This window comes from Fragaria vesca, linkage group LG2, assembly GCF_000184155.1.
Source record: "Fragaria vesca subsp. vesca linkage group LG2, FraVesHawaii_1.0, whole genome shotgun sequence".
NCBI classification, from domain to species: Eukaryota; Viridiplantae; Streptophyta; class Magnoliopsida; order Rosales; family Rosaceae; genus Fragaria; species Fragaria vesca.
Genome location: NC_020492.1, coordinates 12,395,113 through 12,410,860, shown reverse-complemented (window position 1 = coordinate 12,410,860; position 15,748 = coordinate 12,395,113). Strand labels below are relative to the sequence as shown.

Sequence of the window (15,748 nt, the reverse complement as noted above, 5' to 3'; positions counted from 1 at the left end):
TGTTCCATTATCTACGAATATGAATCAAATCGGAGGTTTAGGTTGATTTTACCCGGACACTGTATTTGTTCACTAGATTATCTCCGATTTTGGTTGATTTTAAGTAGAGATGGTCCATGAATGATTTAGAAAATGAATGTTTTCGATCATAATATCACAAGGTAGAATGTATGCCCATAGAGAGCTTCCGGCATGTCCATACTTGCCTAATGCTTTATAACTAATATGTTTAATCAGTTCTGCATAAGCACCGGGAGCAGTAATTGGACTTTATGTATTGTGAAAATACGGTTGCGAGCTTATCGTTTGTATTCAGGAGCATTAATCGTTTGTTACCATATATACTCTATTTTGAGCTTTTCCAAAAAACTCAAATGGAAGAGAAAATCCGACATTGTGTTATGTGAAATAATTACCTACAAGAGTACCATGTGCTTATCAGATTGTTAAACAAAAATTGAACGTAAACCGTTTGAGTAATAATTGGGAGGCTAAACCATAAACCTTGGTGCTTTGTGAGGGTAAACCATAAACCTTGGTGCATGGTTAGCAATTAATCATGTTTCTCCTACAAAGTGTGTCTGATACATTGATAATTAACTTTAGCATAGTGCCAATGTAACATCTTTAACACATCAATTGCTTGCAGACACACCTCTTTCCAAACGGGACAATGCAATCAAGTTCGAACAAAGTAATTTTGATGCCATTTGACCAATAAATTTTAATTGCGCTCTTCAATTGGAAGGACTTGTACAAAGTGAAGTGTACTAAGGAACCACTCAAACAAGATATCTTAAAACTAAAAAACCTTCCCCTTCCCGCAGCGGCAAAGATCATCTAGAGACTTTAGATATAACTCGGCAAAGTCTCCAGACCTCTTTTGTGGCAACCCTTATGATTCAAGTGTTTCTGAGCCATCTTGAAACAGAGATATGAAGTGAACTACCCAGAACTGCTTCGACCAACTTCTAGATAAAAGAAGCCAACTCCCAACCCTCGAGTCTTTACAAAAACCATAGAAACAAATCATCATGTCTTGTGCACCAGGTCGTACGTAGCAGCAATCATTGTACAATAAGAAGCTTGAATCATAATTTTGAAGGGAATAAGGGTTAGGGTTGACGGGTTTTGGGGCAATACATCATAAAAGCAAAGAGATGATAGTGAGAAAGAGTCACAATACCCTCAGGCTTTCTAGATGTAAACCGAGAAGATGTGATGCTTAAAAGTATACTATTTTCGGTTTTGCTCTCTAGTTAGGCAATATTAAATTGACAATATTCTCTTTTTGATAAAAAGACGACATCAATCCATTAAAATTTGAAAGTAAAAGTACATTATAAACAAGACCTGCCCTCTTGAGCACGAAAGAATTAAACCATGCAAAACAACTTAGAAATTTAAGACCTAAGAACCTAAGCCAACCTAAGTTATCTTAATGCCATAAATCATATGCGAGGTCGACACAAAAACCTGCCTTGATAGCAAATTGAGTAACCAACCACCAAGACACAAGGATGCAGGGACACGTCCTCAACCCATGATTATTTGACTACTTCCAGGACCACTCTACGTAGAGAGGGCAACCCCAATGCATCAACAAACCCTAGTTAAAGATAAAAACAAATTAATCAAACAAAGGTGAAAGTGAAATGAACCCAATTTTAATGGAATCTTAATGGTTGGGTCTGTATTTAAGCTTGGGTTGGGATCGCTTACTATAGTTGTTGACAGTGAAATGAACCCTAATGTCGATGGCAAGGGTAAGACGTATTACCTAGAGTAATGATTTATAACTGTTCTACTTAATTTTGGGTTTTATTTGTCATACACCAATTAAGGTCCTTACACGACTATATATCTTTCATAGGGATTAGATAGAAGTGGTTGATTTTATTTTGTCGTAGGTTTCATATCCTGAGCGTATTCTATAATGATGGTTACTTGTCATATTGATTGGCATCTTGTGCCATGGTGGTTGATCGGTTAGTATAAGACAACATGTGTAACATGGATATCACATACGGATATGTATCGTAGAATTTCTCACATTTTCTTTAGGTACAAAATTGCGAGTTACTTCCCACGAAAGTTAATAAAAAATCAAGAAAAAGAAAACAAAAAGATAAAAATCCTCTTATTCTGCTAATCCTCGAAAAAATGAAAAATAAATCCTCAAAAAGCAACTCTCTCTAAAATTGTAATACAGCTAAAACTCGAAGTCTCGAGTCACAAGAAAATCAAATAAAACTATCTCTCTTCTTTCTCTCTCCAAGAAATTTCCAAAACCCTAGGGAGGGCTTCACCGTCTGTAAGATCTCCATCCAGCCATGGCTGACGAGCCCTCAGTGGCGCCACCGCAACCTTCATCCTCCAATTCGCCGCTCGGAAACTCTGTGATCCCCATAGTGAACAAGCTCCAGGACATCTTCGCGCAGCTCGGTTCCCAATCGACCATCGAGCTCCCTCAGGTCGCCGTCGTCGGCAGCCAGAGTAGCGGCAAGTCCAGTGTGCTCGAGGCCCTTGTCGGCCGCGACTTCTTGCCCCGCGGCTCTGAAATCTGCACGCGCCGCCCCCTCGTGCTCCAGCTCTTGCAGACTAAACGCAGCGCCGATGGCACCGATGAGGAGTACGGCGAGTTCCTTCACGTCCCTGGCAAGCGCTTCTACGATTTCTCCGACATTAGAAGGGAGATTCAGGTACTCTTTCCTCTCTTTGATTCTACTCGTCATTTGAATTTGAATCATGTAATTTGGTTTCTTAGCAAGTAAGGATGCATGTTTGAATACTTAAATTCAAATTGAACGGTATGAGTGTGACTAATTAGACACTAGCATAGGGAGTTTGATTGTTAAATGTAGTATTCAATTTCTGTTTCAGGATGTTTGCTTCCTTTTGTTACTTTTGCTGCTCTCATTGTGCCTTCTGCTACTCTATACTCGGACGTTTAGGGGACCATGTGTCAGCGGAACTCCTCAAAATAACCTCACGTTTATCTAGACAGCCAAATCCAGTTAAACAGGACTAGCATATCATGCAGTTCTCTGTCTTCCTTTTTCATCATATTTTTCTTGTAAAGAACATGCAAGTGTAAAGAAGTATAAATATCCAACGAATACTAAGCTACAAATATGTGCATTGATGTATATGTATCGGTTCGTCCCTTGGTAATGAATTCCTATTGATGTAGGCTGAGACTGAGAGGGAAGCAGGTGGAAACAAAGGTGTCACAGACAAGCAGATTCGTTTGAAGATATTTTCTCCAAATGTTCTTGATATCACACTGGTAGATCTACCTGGAATTACAAAGGTTCCTGTTGGTGACCAGCCCTCTGATATTGAAGCACGGATTAGGACAATGATCATGTCCTACATCAAAATTCCAAGTTGTTTAATTCTAGCTGTCACAGCAGCAAATTCGGATTTGGCAAATTCAGATGCTCTTCAGATTGCAGGGAATGCTGATCCTGATGGTAAAATCTGCAACTTTGAAACTGTATTTCCAGGTCGAATTTTGGTATTCTATATTCATCTGTCTTACATTAACAATTTCTTATGACAGGCCTCCGGACCATAGGAGTAGTCACTAAGGTACAATTTTTCTAACATTGTATTTCTTTGGCAGTTCTATTTTGCAATCTATTTTGTTTCCTGATAAGTTTTTTTGTTTTGTTTATTTCAATGAATTCAGCTGGATATTATGGATAGAGGTACTGATGCTCGTAATCTTTTGCTCGGAAAAGTGATTCCTCTACGGCTAGGCTACATAGGTGTTGTGAATCGTAGTCAGGAGGTAACCCATCTTAAACTCTATAAAAGTTGCTTCTTCTTCTGCTGTATATCTGATGTGGTGAAAAATTAAGTGATTCTTGACTACAACAAACATGCTTTTGGTTAGAAGTTGATCTATCTTGTGCTCTCATCTCTGTTGTAACAATCTGGTACTTATTTCTGTTTGGTCTTGCCTTTTCTGACAAATATTATGTCAAGCAGCTGCCATTGAAAACTGTTTTTCTTCCCTTGGTCATGTCTGGTACATATTAATACGCAGTCAATTTTTTCAAGGCTGCTAATGGAATACTGTACATGCCTTTTCTTTCTTTTCTTTTCGACGTTGTATTTCTTTTTCACATCATGTGTTCACGTTAGAGTATTTCATTTGGCGAACACTGTTTTACCTGCTTTCCTGTATTTCCTTATAATCGTGGTTATCAAATTGGGATATATGCTTTCTACATTCTGATAAGGTTACTCAATTTTATCCTTGAAACAGGATATTATGTTGAACCGGAGTATCAAGGATGCACTTATAGCTGAGGAAAAGTTTTTCCGCAGCCGCCCGGTATGAGCATTTCCCTTGAATTAGTACACATATCTTAGCTTGGATTAAACAAATAATTTATTATAAATTTGTCTGTGCTGTTATATAGGTATATAATGGTCTAGCTGATCGCTGTGGCATCCCTCAGTTGGCGAAGAAGTTGAACCAGGTACAATATCTGTAAATGGTTATTATATGTTTCTCTTGTAATTGAACTGCTTTGGTACTGCTGGTACTATAACATGTACTCTATATATACATGTTTCGGGTCTGCTTAGATTGTCGCGATTTCTTGAATTCATTTGCTATGATGATGATTATACTTCTCTACACAGCTGTGAAGTGGATCCTCATAATTTATTTGCAGATTCTAGTCCAACATATCAAGGCAGTACTCCCAGGGCTGAAATCACGCATAAGCTCCGCACTTGTTTCTGTTGCCAAGGAACATGCCAGTTATGGGGAAATCACAGAATCAAAGGTGTGTTTAGTGTGAAAACTATCCCTGATTTATACGGTCAATATTAGACAAAACAATGTATATATTGTATCTAGAGTTTTTCCCGTGGACAATAGATGATCACATGACTAAAACAGAGTCAAATATTATCTATTCTCTATTTAAAAATACTGAATACAGTACATGCATTTGTACCCTGCTATATTTGGCGAGTTAGTACGTAGTTGTAAACAGGGATTTGCTCTTGTAGGTAGCTTTTTACTATTATGCTTCAACATGAGTTAAAAACCGATCTTCTTACACTTGCAGACAATCAATTGTTAACGATCTGATTGTATTTTTTGTTATATGATGTTTTTCTTATTTGGCTAAAATATTTCTAAATTTGTGCTACCAATAGGCTGGTCAGGGAGCTCTTCTCCTTAATATTCTATCAAAGTACTCCGAAGGTAAATTAGCCTTACCAGTTCTCTTTTCCTAATAATGTATGTTGCCTGTATGTATGTGCCTAAGCTAAGTACTTATCACGGATCTCTTCTTGAAAACAGCATTTTCTACAATGGTCGAGGGTAAAAATGAAGAAATGTCAACAACTGAGCTGTCTGGCGGAGCACGAATTCACTATATCTTCCAAAACATCTTTGTGAAAAGTTTAGAGGTTAGAACTCTGATAACAAGTGATGTCTTCCTGGAGTGATCTTATGGTTATTTATGTGACATTTTTTTGTTTCCTTTCTGATTTATATATTTATATAGCAACAATTTAGGGTGTGCCCACAATATAACTTGCAGTTGCTTGACTCTGTCATAAAGAATTGTTTGTTATAACCTCATTTTTGCTATTCGATTACTCTACACTATTATCTAGTATCAATTATTTACCAACAGTTGGTGTATGCATTACCCTCTGCCATCATTGGCTACTAGCCAATTTGACTTCTGGGAGAAATGCAGATGTAGTGTTGCAATGTTTTCTGTTCTTTACTCCATTAAATGGATTTTTCTTTTTTGTGTGAAAACAAATGCAATTTTTCCCCACACTGGACTGTCTGCATGAATATATTCAATTTCATGCAGTTTTTCCAGCAGTTTCATTGCTCCATTATGTATAATAATTAAAGGTCTATTGATGGTTAACACGGTTCAAAATGGGTTCTTATTGATGATAATAACAACCTTTTTAAATTGGCTACATATAGTTCAGGTTGCCTGTTCTGTAAATTAGAGTGTAACACATTGATCTTGCTTGTATGTCTGTCGTGTGTTTATACCTAACTCAAGAAAGTAGCAAGAAAACTCATGTGGAAAAATAGTGAATGATGAGATGTCAAAGCTAAACTGTACTTCCCTAGATCCCCTGTCGACTTTAATTACGTTACTTTGTTAGATTCATTTGTATGTTTTTATAGTCCTTGCACATTATTGTATGACATTGGTTTGGTGTGTATAGGAGGTGGATCCCTGTGAGGATCTAACAGATGATGACATTAGAACTGCAATTCAAAATGCGACGGGTCCCAAGTCTGCATTATTTGTACCAGAGGTAGATCTTTGTTGTATTTTCTCACGTACTGAAGACGAACTAAACTTTATCACATAATCATATGATTTCTACTCTTCTGTTTTTCATTCAAGACGTTAGTCATGTTTTTCCTCCATTGACAATACCTGAAATTTGATCTTTCATGTATATAGGTGCCCTTTGAAAATCTTGTCAGGAGGCAAATAGCTCGTTTGTTAGATCCCAGCCTTCAATGTGCCAGGTTCATATATGATGAGCTGATGAAGGTAAGAAACATGTTAGTATCATGTATTTTGTCACTATGCATGTATTTTCAAATTAATTTGGAAATTGTATCTGTTCAGATTAGCCATCGCTGCCTCGTAAATGAATTGCAGCGATTCCCTGTTCTGAGAAAGCGAATGGATGAAGTCATAGGGAATTTCTTACGAGAAGGTCTTGAACCCTCTGAGACAATGATTGGACATATTATTGAGATGGAGGTATGAGGATGAAGACACTTTTGCACTATTTTTGTGTTGCTTTATGCGATAGATATTTATCATTTCACAGATCTGCATTCAGGAGCAATGTTCTAACTGCTCTTTCTCTTTCACATCTTTTTCCCCTGAATGTAATTCAACATTGATTTTTAGAGTTGATGAAATTACTCTTATGGATCCCACTCAATATATTTGTCTAGGTTGTATTTTTTTATCTTTATTTATTATCATCTATTGGTCAAATGGTATTTTGCATCTTTTGTATTTTAGGTACGTCCAATGCATTCCCAGTAGGGACATCAAGTACTTGCATCTTTTTTACAATCCAAGTAGGCCCGCACATAATTATTTACCAAGGATTGTCCTTTTAGTTTTTTTTTGTGGAGAAAATTTTCTCCTTTTAGTTGGGAGTGGTGTTGGGCCAGCTTTATCCCTATGTTTCAAGTTTTTGTGTTGTGTATAGCTTGACTGCTTTATTAATGCCACTTGATGCTCCTTAACAAAGAAAAAAGCATGTACAGAGGATAGGTAGGGTCCAAGTGAATTTAACCAAGCTCCCTGTTCCATGCTAGTTCAGTAGTCTGCTTGCATATTTTTATTTTATGACTGATCAACTCCCTTCTTGTACTATTGTAAAGCATCTGTTTTGGTCCCTTATATTGGATCTTATTCATTCTGCAGATGGATTACATCAATACTTCACATGCTAATTTTATTGGTGGAAGTAAGGCTGTTGAGAGTGCATTACAACAGGTGAAGTCCTCTCGGATTCCTCTGCCTCTTGCCAGGCAAAAGGTACATAGGCATGCCACTGAATTGTTGTGCAATCATGTAGTCAGTTTAGCATGATGTCATTTTATACTTTTTATCTTTTTTTCTTTTTCAACTAGGATGGTGTAGACTCTGACAAGGCACCAGCGTCTGAAAGAAGTTTGAAATCTAGAGCAATTCTTGGCAGACAAGTGAATGGAATTTTACCTGACCAGGTATTTGCAACGTGTTTTAATAAGCGACTCTTTTACTTATAATTTAATCTTGCACTTACTGCTAAAGGTTAAAGAACACAAAGTAGAAAGTTGCCACTGATATTAACCTAGTCCCTTTAATGTTAACGATTCTTTTTTGTTTTTATTATTTGACTGACAGGTTCGTCCTGTGGTAGATAGTGAAAAAGTTCCACCTGCCGGTAATATATTTTTCCCCACTAAATATCATATTCCTTTGTAGTCTTTACCAACATTTTCATACTATGGAATTCTGAGTCAAATATATCTATACGAGACGCATACATACATATCTGTTGGTGTCTGGAAATTCACCTGCTCAGTAACTTAACAGGGAAATTATACTCAACCACCCTTGGATCTAGATTCAATGGTGGAAAGAAAACAATACAAATTTAGACTATTAGTGCATGTTTACATGATGCAACTGTCAAACTACATTTAAACCTCTTATGTGTACTTTATTTTGTCACCTCTTGCTATGTGATTAGGAGGCCCAAGTGTATCAACTTGGGGAATTTCATCTATTTTTGGAGCGAGTGATAACCGTACGCCTGCTAAGGAGACCTTAATAAACAAGCCGTATAACGAACCTATCCACCACATGGAACAAGCCATCTCTATGATCCAATTAAGAGAGGTATTTTCTTATTCAATATTTACATGGTTTATGTGCTTTTTACCCGATATTATTTTGTCTTATATTATTTTATTAACATATTTATTTTTTTGTTCAGCCCCCAACTGTCTTGAAGCCCACAGAAAACCACTCAGAGCAGGAGACAATTGAAATTGCGGTCACAAAACTTCTGTTAAGATCATACTATGACATTGTTAGGAAGAATATAGAGGATTCTGTACCAAAAGCAATAATGCACTTCTTGGTAATATTGACTTTCCTGGACTCACCTGTTTAATTTTTGTTTATTTCACCCTCTTTTTTATTTTAATTTTAGTATCCTATATATCAGATTTGAACTATTTGATGTGTATTAAAAAATATTGAACAGTATTGAAAAAAAAAAACCTTTGAGGTAAGATGGGTGCAATGAATCTATATATACGGAGCAATATAAATCTTGCTCAAGTAAGAAACTTCATTCCTTTCCTTGCTACCACTTAATTCTGAGGGCTTTCTCTTTATTTCCTTATTCATTATTTCACATACAATACTTCATCAATGTTGTACCCGGATCTGTTTTCCTCAGCATCGTTACCTACCAAGTCTACCTTGCACGTTCTTCTATTTGTTTGTATATGAAAGTAATGGATATCGTACTTATTTGCTGTTGTCTGTTGTCTTTTTGAGTTTTCAATTTTCATTTTATTAGTCTTTCTTTTATGTGATGTCTCCCAAGTTTTGTGTTTGTAGTACAGATTTACTGTTGTGTATTAAAAGGTTTTTCATATATACATGTCTTCATTTATGTATTATAACTATTGTTGACATACATTCAGGTCAATCATACTAAGCGTGAGCTGCACAATGTCTTCATTAAGAAGCTTTACAGGTGACAAAATAACTGGAATGGCATTTAAAACTATTACATCCGGGATCTTTTGTTTATTAGCTAACCTGTCATGACTGCTGATGTGCTTGCTATGTATGCTTGCGAACAGAGAAAACTTGTTTGAAGAGATGCTGCAGGAGCCTGATGAAGTATCAATGAAGAGAAAGCGCACCCGTGAGACCCTCCGAGTTCTGCAACAGGCTTTCCGGGTAGGTCCTTCATAAAAAATTTAGGTTTTGGATTTTTAAAGATCAATGATGAAGTTTACTGTTATTACACAAGATTTTGTGGTATTAGTGGCTCTGCATGTATTTTTGTGCACCTAATTCATATCATAAACATAGGCCTGTATCATGTATGTTTGAGTTTCATGCGTTTGACAAATGGAACTGAAACTTGTTCAGCCAGCAAGATATTTACATTTGAATTGAGAACTATGTATCAAACTTACGAGTAAGTTAAACCAAATGAGTAAGTTGACATGTGGTTAGTTAGGACTTGAATACAAGAATGGATGGTCCCTGAATTTCCATTGGCTTTCAGTGCGCTCTATTTGCTATTACAGCCTACTCATTTTTGTTTTTTATTTGCTGGTAGACGTTGGATGAGCTGCCTTTGGAAGCAGAAACAGTTGAGAAAGGTTATAGTATGGGTGCTGCCGATACGACCGGGTTGCCAAAGATCCATGGATTGCATACATCGTCGATGTACTCCACAGGCAGTCCCAATGACTCTTACTCTTCACCTAAGAACCCAAAGCCAAGAAAGTCATCTCATTCTGGAGAGCTCAACTCACCATTTTATGCAAATGCAGATTCCAATGGAAGTGGGCGCATGTACATGCCTGGTCTATATCCATCTGTTGATCTATAAGCCGGTCAAGTAGTGCTCCAAGTCTTTCAGATAGTGTCGAAGCATTATATTCATTTGATTGCTCGTGTCCAACTCGGGTTAATATGAGTTTACATGCTGCAGCCCAGCTTGTTGCAAGTGGTTTGTGCAAATCGGGTATCCGGGCATTGCCTTTTCCAATGCATATTTTTTTCATTGTCCTTATAATAGCATAGGTTTATAAGTGTTTCTTTAACGGGGTCCAAGAATAATATATTGAGGAGATGGATGATCCTTCTCTTTTACCCCTCTTACCTATTTTTGTCAGGTGATTCTCAGATATGCATATATTACATTGAATTTGAGATTGTCCACAACTTGGGGTAATTAAAATGTGCAGGTTGCAACCAATGTTTCAAATGTAATCAGTATGTAGTGTACCTCAAACATTAATTTTTTAATTTTTTTTTTATGGATATGCATCCTCTTTCGGATGATCAATGCATAATGATTAGGAATAGATTGTACTGAAAACTAGGGTCGCTTCCGTCAGATTGTAATTTCATTGGAATGATGCCCTCCACAACTTGGAAAGCGTGGTCAGTAATTATTCAACTTGATTAACAAGCGATTGAACCCAACCTCGTGGCTGTTACAAACCAAAGGACAGCGAAACTGCGACCGGCAACCATTAACCATCAGCGAGTCGGAAGGAGAGAGGAAAATTGGTTGGCGGGAAAAATTTTGTAGCACCGAGGACCTTCCTAGTGCAAATGGCTGGAACAGCGCGGGTACCATCTCTGAATTCCGTCACTAGCTGTCAACCACAAATAAAGGTTACAGGATACGGCGTGCCTAAGTCAGACATTTGTAAGAACGTTAACAAGGTGATGGATTACCTTTAGGTCTTGTTTGGTTTGCGGGAAAAAAAAGTAGTTTATTATTTTTTTTCATGAGAAAGAGAAAAAGAAATGGAAATAAAATTTTCCGATAACTTTCTATTTTGATGTTTGGTAGCCTAAGGAAGCCAATGAGGAAGTTGTTAAAAAGTTTGTAATTAATATAATAAAATATTATGTTATGAGTAATAAATGTAAGAAAAAAGAGGGAAAGTGGTTCCTTCAAAGTTTGGAAAGAACCATTTTTTCCCTCCTTTTGCATCCATCATCCGTAAACGCAAGAAATGTACAACTTTCTTATCCTCATGCTTACTTTCTGAACGCTAGTCTTTAGTTTTTTGTTTTTTGTTTTATATTTTTTTATCAAGGTTAAAAACCAAAACCGCTTTGGAAGTTCACACTATGCATCCTTAGGACGTCGTCGTTGAACATGTATATTTCATTTGTCGGTCTACGAGTGAAGGTCTAGGGCGGCATGGTGATGCAACGTTGAAGCTTTGGTTTCTTCAGGAGCAATTTAAAACCATCGATTTGCAAGGAGCGGGTTTTAGTCTTTATTGTCGAGTGCTTCGACCTCGAGTGCCTGTTCAAGCCTTGTTTTTGGGAGGGGTGTGTCCCTCCTGAAGCATCGCTCGCTCTATCCTTTGACTCTGTAAATTTTGGATGCACTAGGGCACCTCTATCTAGTTTTTCTCCTTTCCTATCAAACTAATAATAATAATAATAATAATAATAAGAATAAACAAGGCGTTGCTTATATAAAATAAAAGTAAAAGAACAAAACAAAACTCACTGCACTAAATTACCAGTGCACTGTTTTATAAATAACTAGCTTTTTACCTGTGCATTTGCACGGGCTCACAATTTCTTAATAACGCAGTTATTCTCTCCAGCATAAAACCCACTACTCACTTTTCTCTCTTTATTTTATTTATTTTGTTTTTTTTAATTTTTTTATTTACCAAATTAACTTTTGTTTTTACTGATCTGAATCAACTTAATAAGGCTAGTATTGTCAGAACATAATTTAATAATTTAAGGACTGCTCCCTTTATAGTAGTAGAGATTACTCGCTCTTATCTGTTAAGTTCTAGATGGTTCCACGTAGATAGACAAAAACACAACAACGGCCAGGATCTGCTTTAACTATCAGACCAATGAGACACCAACACGTTGGTCCATGTACAAGTATAAAAGTAACCCTGTAAAAACAGCTTGGAAAAACCAAAATACGTACCAGGTTCCTCAAAACTGTTCATCGTCTCTCTCTCTTCGCCGCTCAAATATGGCTCGCCGCAGCTCAGGAGGTTTCATCTCTCTCCTCCATCTCCTCTATATATTAAACCTTCTTTTCCGATTATCGTTTTGTATTTTCTTTGTTGTTATCTGATTAAGGAAATTCTGAGTATTGGGATTTCTAGGGTTTTGTAGGGTTTGTGCATGTTTGATAGATTATTGTGATTGATCGAGTGAGACGTAGAAAGAAATATTGTTTATTATTGTGATTGTAACTCCTTCTGCCTTTTTGTTTCCTTCATTGTTATCTGCGGAATCATGTTTCGATTTAACACAATGTTCAGCTTCATTTGACCAGAAAATATGTAACGGGTACGTTTTAATGTCAGTCATGTAAGGATTAAGAATATTATTTGGTTGGGGGATAGGCAATTTTAATTTCCTTTCAAACGAAACATTACTAATTATTTCGTATCATCTAAACAGACACTTGGTCCAAATGGTTAGGGATGTAATGTAGCTTGATCTACCAAGAAATGAGTAGTTTTCACAGTGAAGGTGGGTGTCATTCTACATTTAGATGTATTCATAACTGGTGGATAGACAGCTTAATTGTCCTTTTGATTCTCTTGTACAGGTCGATCTGCACGTCCAGCTCCTCGTCGTGCACCTGCACCTGCACCAGGTATCTTATGCTGAAGCCAGCTTACGTTAACTTTCTTTTTACGATATTGGCCTGTACGTTAATATGTTGTGTCTGCTGCAGTTCGCCAGGCTCCTGCTCCAGCTCCTGCTCAGAGTGGAAGCGGTGGGGGTATTGGATCAGTCATTGCTGAAGGTAATCAAAATGTTAATTTAGGTTTGGTGTGAGCATTTTGCCAATAGAAGCTCTTCATTTACTTTGTTGCAGGAATGGCTTTCGGCGCTGTGGATTCTTTGTTTGGGCCTCGTACTATCAAGCATGAAACTGTAGTCTCTGCTGCTCCAGCACCTACTGCTAGCAGTATGGGTGGTTCTGATGCTTGCAGTGTTCACTCCAAGGCATTCCAAGATGTATGTCTACCACTATTTACTTACTTCTATTTTCTAGCATTTTTGTACATAAAAGATAAAATCTCTTCTCCTATTAAGTTAGTAATGAGAATACAGCAAATTAGTACTTTTGTTAATTAACTCTTTAGGCATGCAGCAAAACACCATCTGGGATAGCATATGTTGAAGTAAAAGAACTTGCTTGAGAATTAAATTTACATGCATGGCTCTTGTTGCAGTGTATCAGCAACTTTGGAAGTGATATCAGCAAGTGCCAGTTCTACATGGATATGTTGTCTGACTGCAAGAAGAACAACTCTGACATGCTCAGTGCCTAACTGCCGTCATGTTACCACAATATGATGAATAAGATCATTTATTCAGAGGTGAATGCTTTGTTTTGTGGTGATGAGTTATCTTGCTGTGGCATGAAGATTTTATTTTATGGCGATGGATTTATCTTTCTTTGACTTTTGCTTGGGTGTAATTGTTGTCTTTCTCAGTGCTTTCTTGCCTTATAATTGGAAGTTCTACAGGAATCAAAAATTGTAAAACCATGCCCCAGAACCGACATAAACAGAACTACTCTCCAAGTTTTAAGATCCAATGTGGTGTGACCAAGCTCCCATTAATCCTTAAGGAAACCAAAAATACTTTGATATACACAGCTCTTCTAGTAAGGTTCAGGTTTCTTTTTTTTTTTTTTTTTTGCCATTTTAAGGGATCCTTTATTAGTTGAAAAATTAGAGTGCATATACCGCTATTTTACTGGGTTCTCCCAGTCCATTCGAGCTGCTCTTCTTCCATCAGCTAGCCATTAAAATTTTTGTTACCCATATATATTCTGTCACTTGGTTCCGTGAAACCCATTCAAATCACGTTATGTACAATAACTACATTATTATCTACAACTCCAAAGCCAACAGTCTCAAAAGGTAATTAAACTTGAGGAACAAAATCTGGATAGACATTTTAAATTGAGCCATAAACTCAATGAAATAGGTAAGTTTGAGTACTTCAAACAGATATGGGATATTGCTTTTCAACCTCCTATTTCTTCATTCCTCACCCTGACAATAGAATAGCTAAAGAGCATAAGTCCAAGAGACCACCAATGTTTTCTCTTTACTTGCTTAAAATAGAATGTGAAGTTACAAAAATGCATAAGTACTCTCAAGTCTCAAATAACAAACATGACATGCTTACTAGAACACGTCTCTAACTTGATGAAAGAATAGCTAGCTAATAACATATGTTTCTAAATACTTGCATAAGTCTCCTCTTTGTAAGTGGGAGTCATGAGTTCAACTCACAATAGACTCGTTCTAGTGGCATAAGTCTCTCCTTTGTAAATGGGAGGTCATGAGTTCGACAATAGACTCGTTGTAATATCTGAGTTGTTTATTGATAAAAAAAATTACTTGAATAAGGGAGAAGTGAGATTCGCAACCGCTTTCCATTTTCTTGATTTTCTTAATTTTAAGGAATATTAAGTTTATTTCAGGTCCAACAACTTCCTTATTTCCTTCCACAAATTTGCAGCAAATGCCAAATTCCCAAAATTAGCATCGTCATAAATTCTTCACGTGCTCCAACGAGAAGAAAAAAAATATGGAATATTTAATTGAGTATTTTATTGTTATGATAAAAAAATATAACATTGTTTGTTTTTTTTTTTTGAAGAATGATGCTAAATCATTTTATTGATCAAGAAACGGTAGGAGTACAACATAAACATAACACACCCGCAAGGGCAACGTAATTAAGGAGCTATGTAAAACAACTTATGTGACATAAGTTGTCTTAATATTGTAAACCCTAGAATATGCACTATATATGATCAATAACGCCTTGGTAGCAAAAGAGCCGGGTATCCAACCACTAAGACACAAGTTAGAAGGGACAAGTCTGCAACCCATCATTATTGACCACTTCCGGGACCACCCTACGCAGAGGGGGCAACCCCAGAGCATAAAAAAACCACCAAGCCAACATCACCGCCCATCGCCCCACCTCGACTTGATGTCGATCTCAGCCAAGTCCGTCTCCATATCCTTGCCGCACCACAACCAAACCAGTCACTCTTTCAAGCCTTGAAAGAAGAACGACACCCAACCCCTGCCTCTCAACCTAATATTAGCATATCACCTCCCATCCGACAGCATAGCTCGAGCACCGACGAGGCCAACGACATCACCGGCGCCGAGGTGTAGCCGGACAGGCTGAGAAGCTGAGCGGCACTCTCTAGGGTATTAGGGAGAGAGAGCACGACAAGGAAATAATATTTGTTTGTTATAATTAGGAAAAAAATTCAGTTTACTACCCTGAACTTTAGGTCTAAAATTAGTTTGATACCTCATCTTTTTTTTAAATTAGTTTCATACCTAAACTTTCAAAATAACATCAATCTCGACCAAAATGACTAAAATAGCTCTGGTTAATCTTTT

The 15,748-nt window shown here is 37.1% G+C and overlaps 2 protein-coding genes across 2 annotated transcripts; both read left to right on the top strand.

The window, feature by feature from the left end:
* Nucleotides 1–2,333: 2,333 nt before the first annotated feature.
* Nucleotides 2,334–10,859, top strand: LOC101293850 (dynamin-related protein 3A-like). Its single transcript, XM_004292423.1, has 20 exons — nt 2,334–2,702; nt 3,194–3,476; nt 3,566–3,594; nt 3,695–3,796; nt 4,277–4,345; nt 4,434–4,493; nt 4,692–4,805; nt 5,185–5,233; nt 5,333–5,442; nt 6,235–6,327; nt 6,480–6,572; nt 6,651–6,788; nt 7,470–7,583; nt 7,679–7,774; nt 7,935–7,974; nt 8,284–8,432; nt 8,530–8,676; nt 9,251–9,303; nt 9,413–9,512; nt 9,901–10,859. Exons 1-20 carry the CDS (start codon nt 2,334–2,336, stop codon nt 10,174–10,176), a joined length of 2,484 nt encoding a protein of 827 aa, XP_004292471.1. The 3' UTR covers nt 10,177–10,859.
* A 48-nt stretch (nt 10,860–10,907) lies between these two features.
* On the top strand, nt 10,908–13,639 carry LOC101293556. Its single transcript, XM_004292422.1, has 5 exons — nt 10,908–11,004; nt 12,907–12,954; nt 13,036–13,107; nt 13,180–13,322; nt 13,541–13,639. Exons 1-5 carry the CDS (start codon nt 10,908–10,910, stop codon nt 13,637–13,639), a joined length of 459 nt encoding a protein of 152 aa, XP_004292470.1.
* Nucleotides 13,640–15,748: the final 2,109 nt, after the last annotated feature.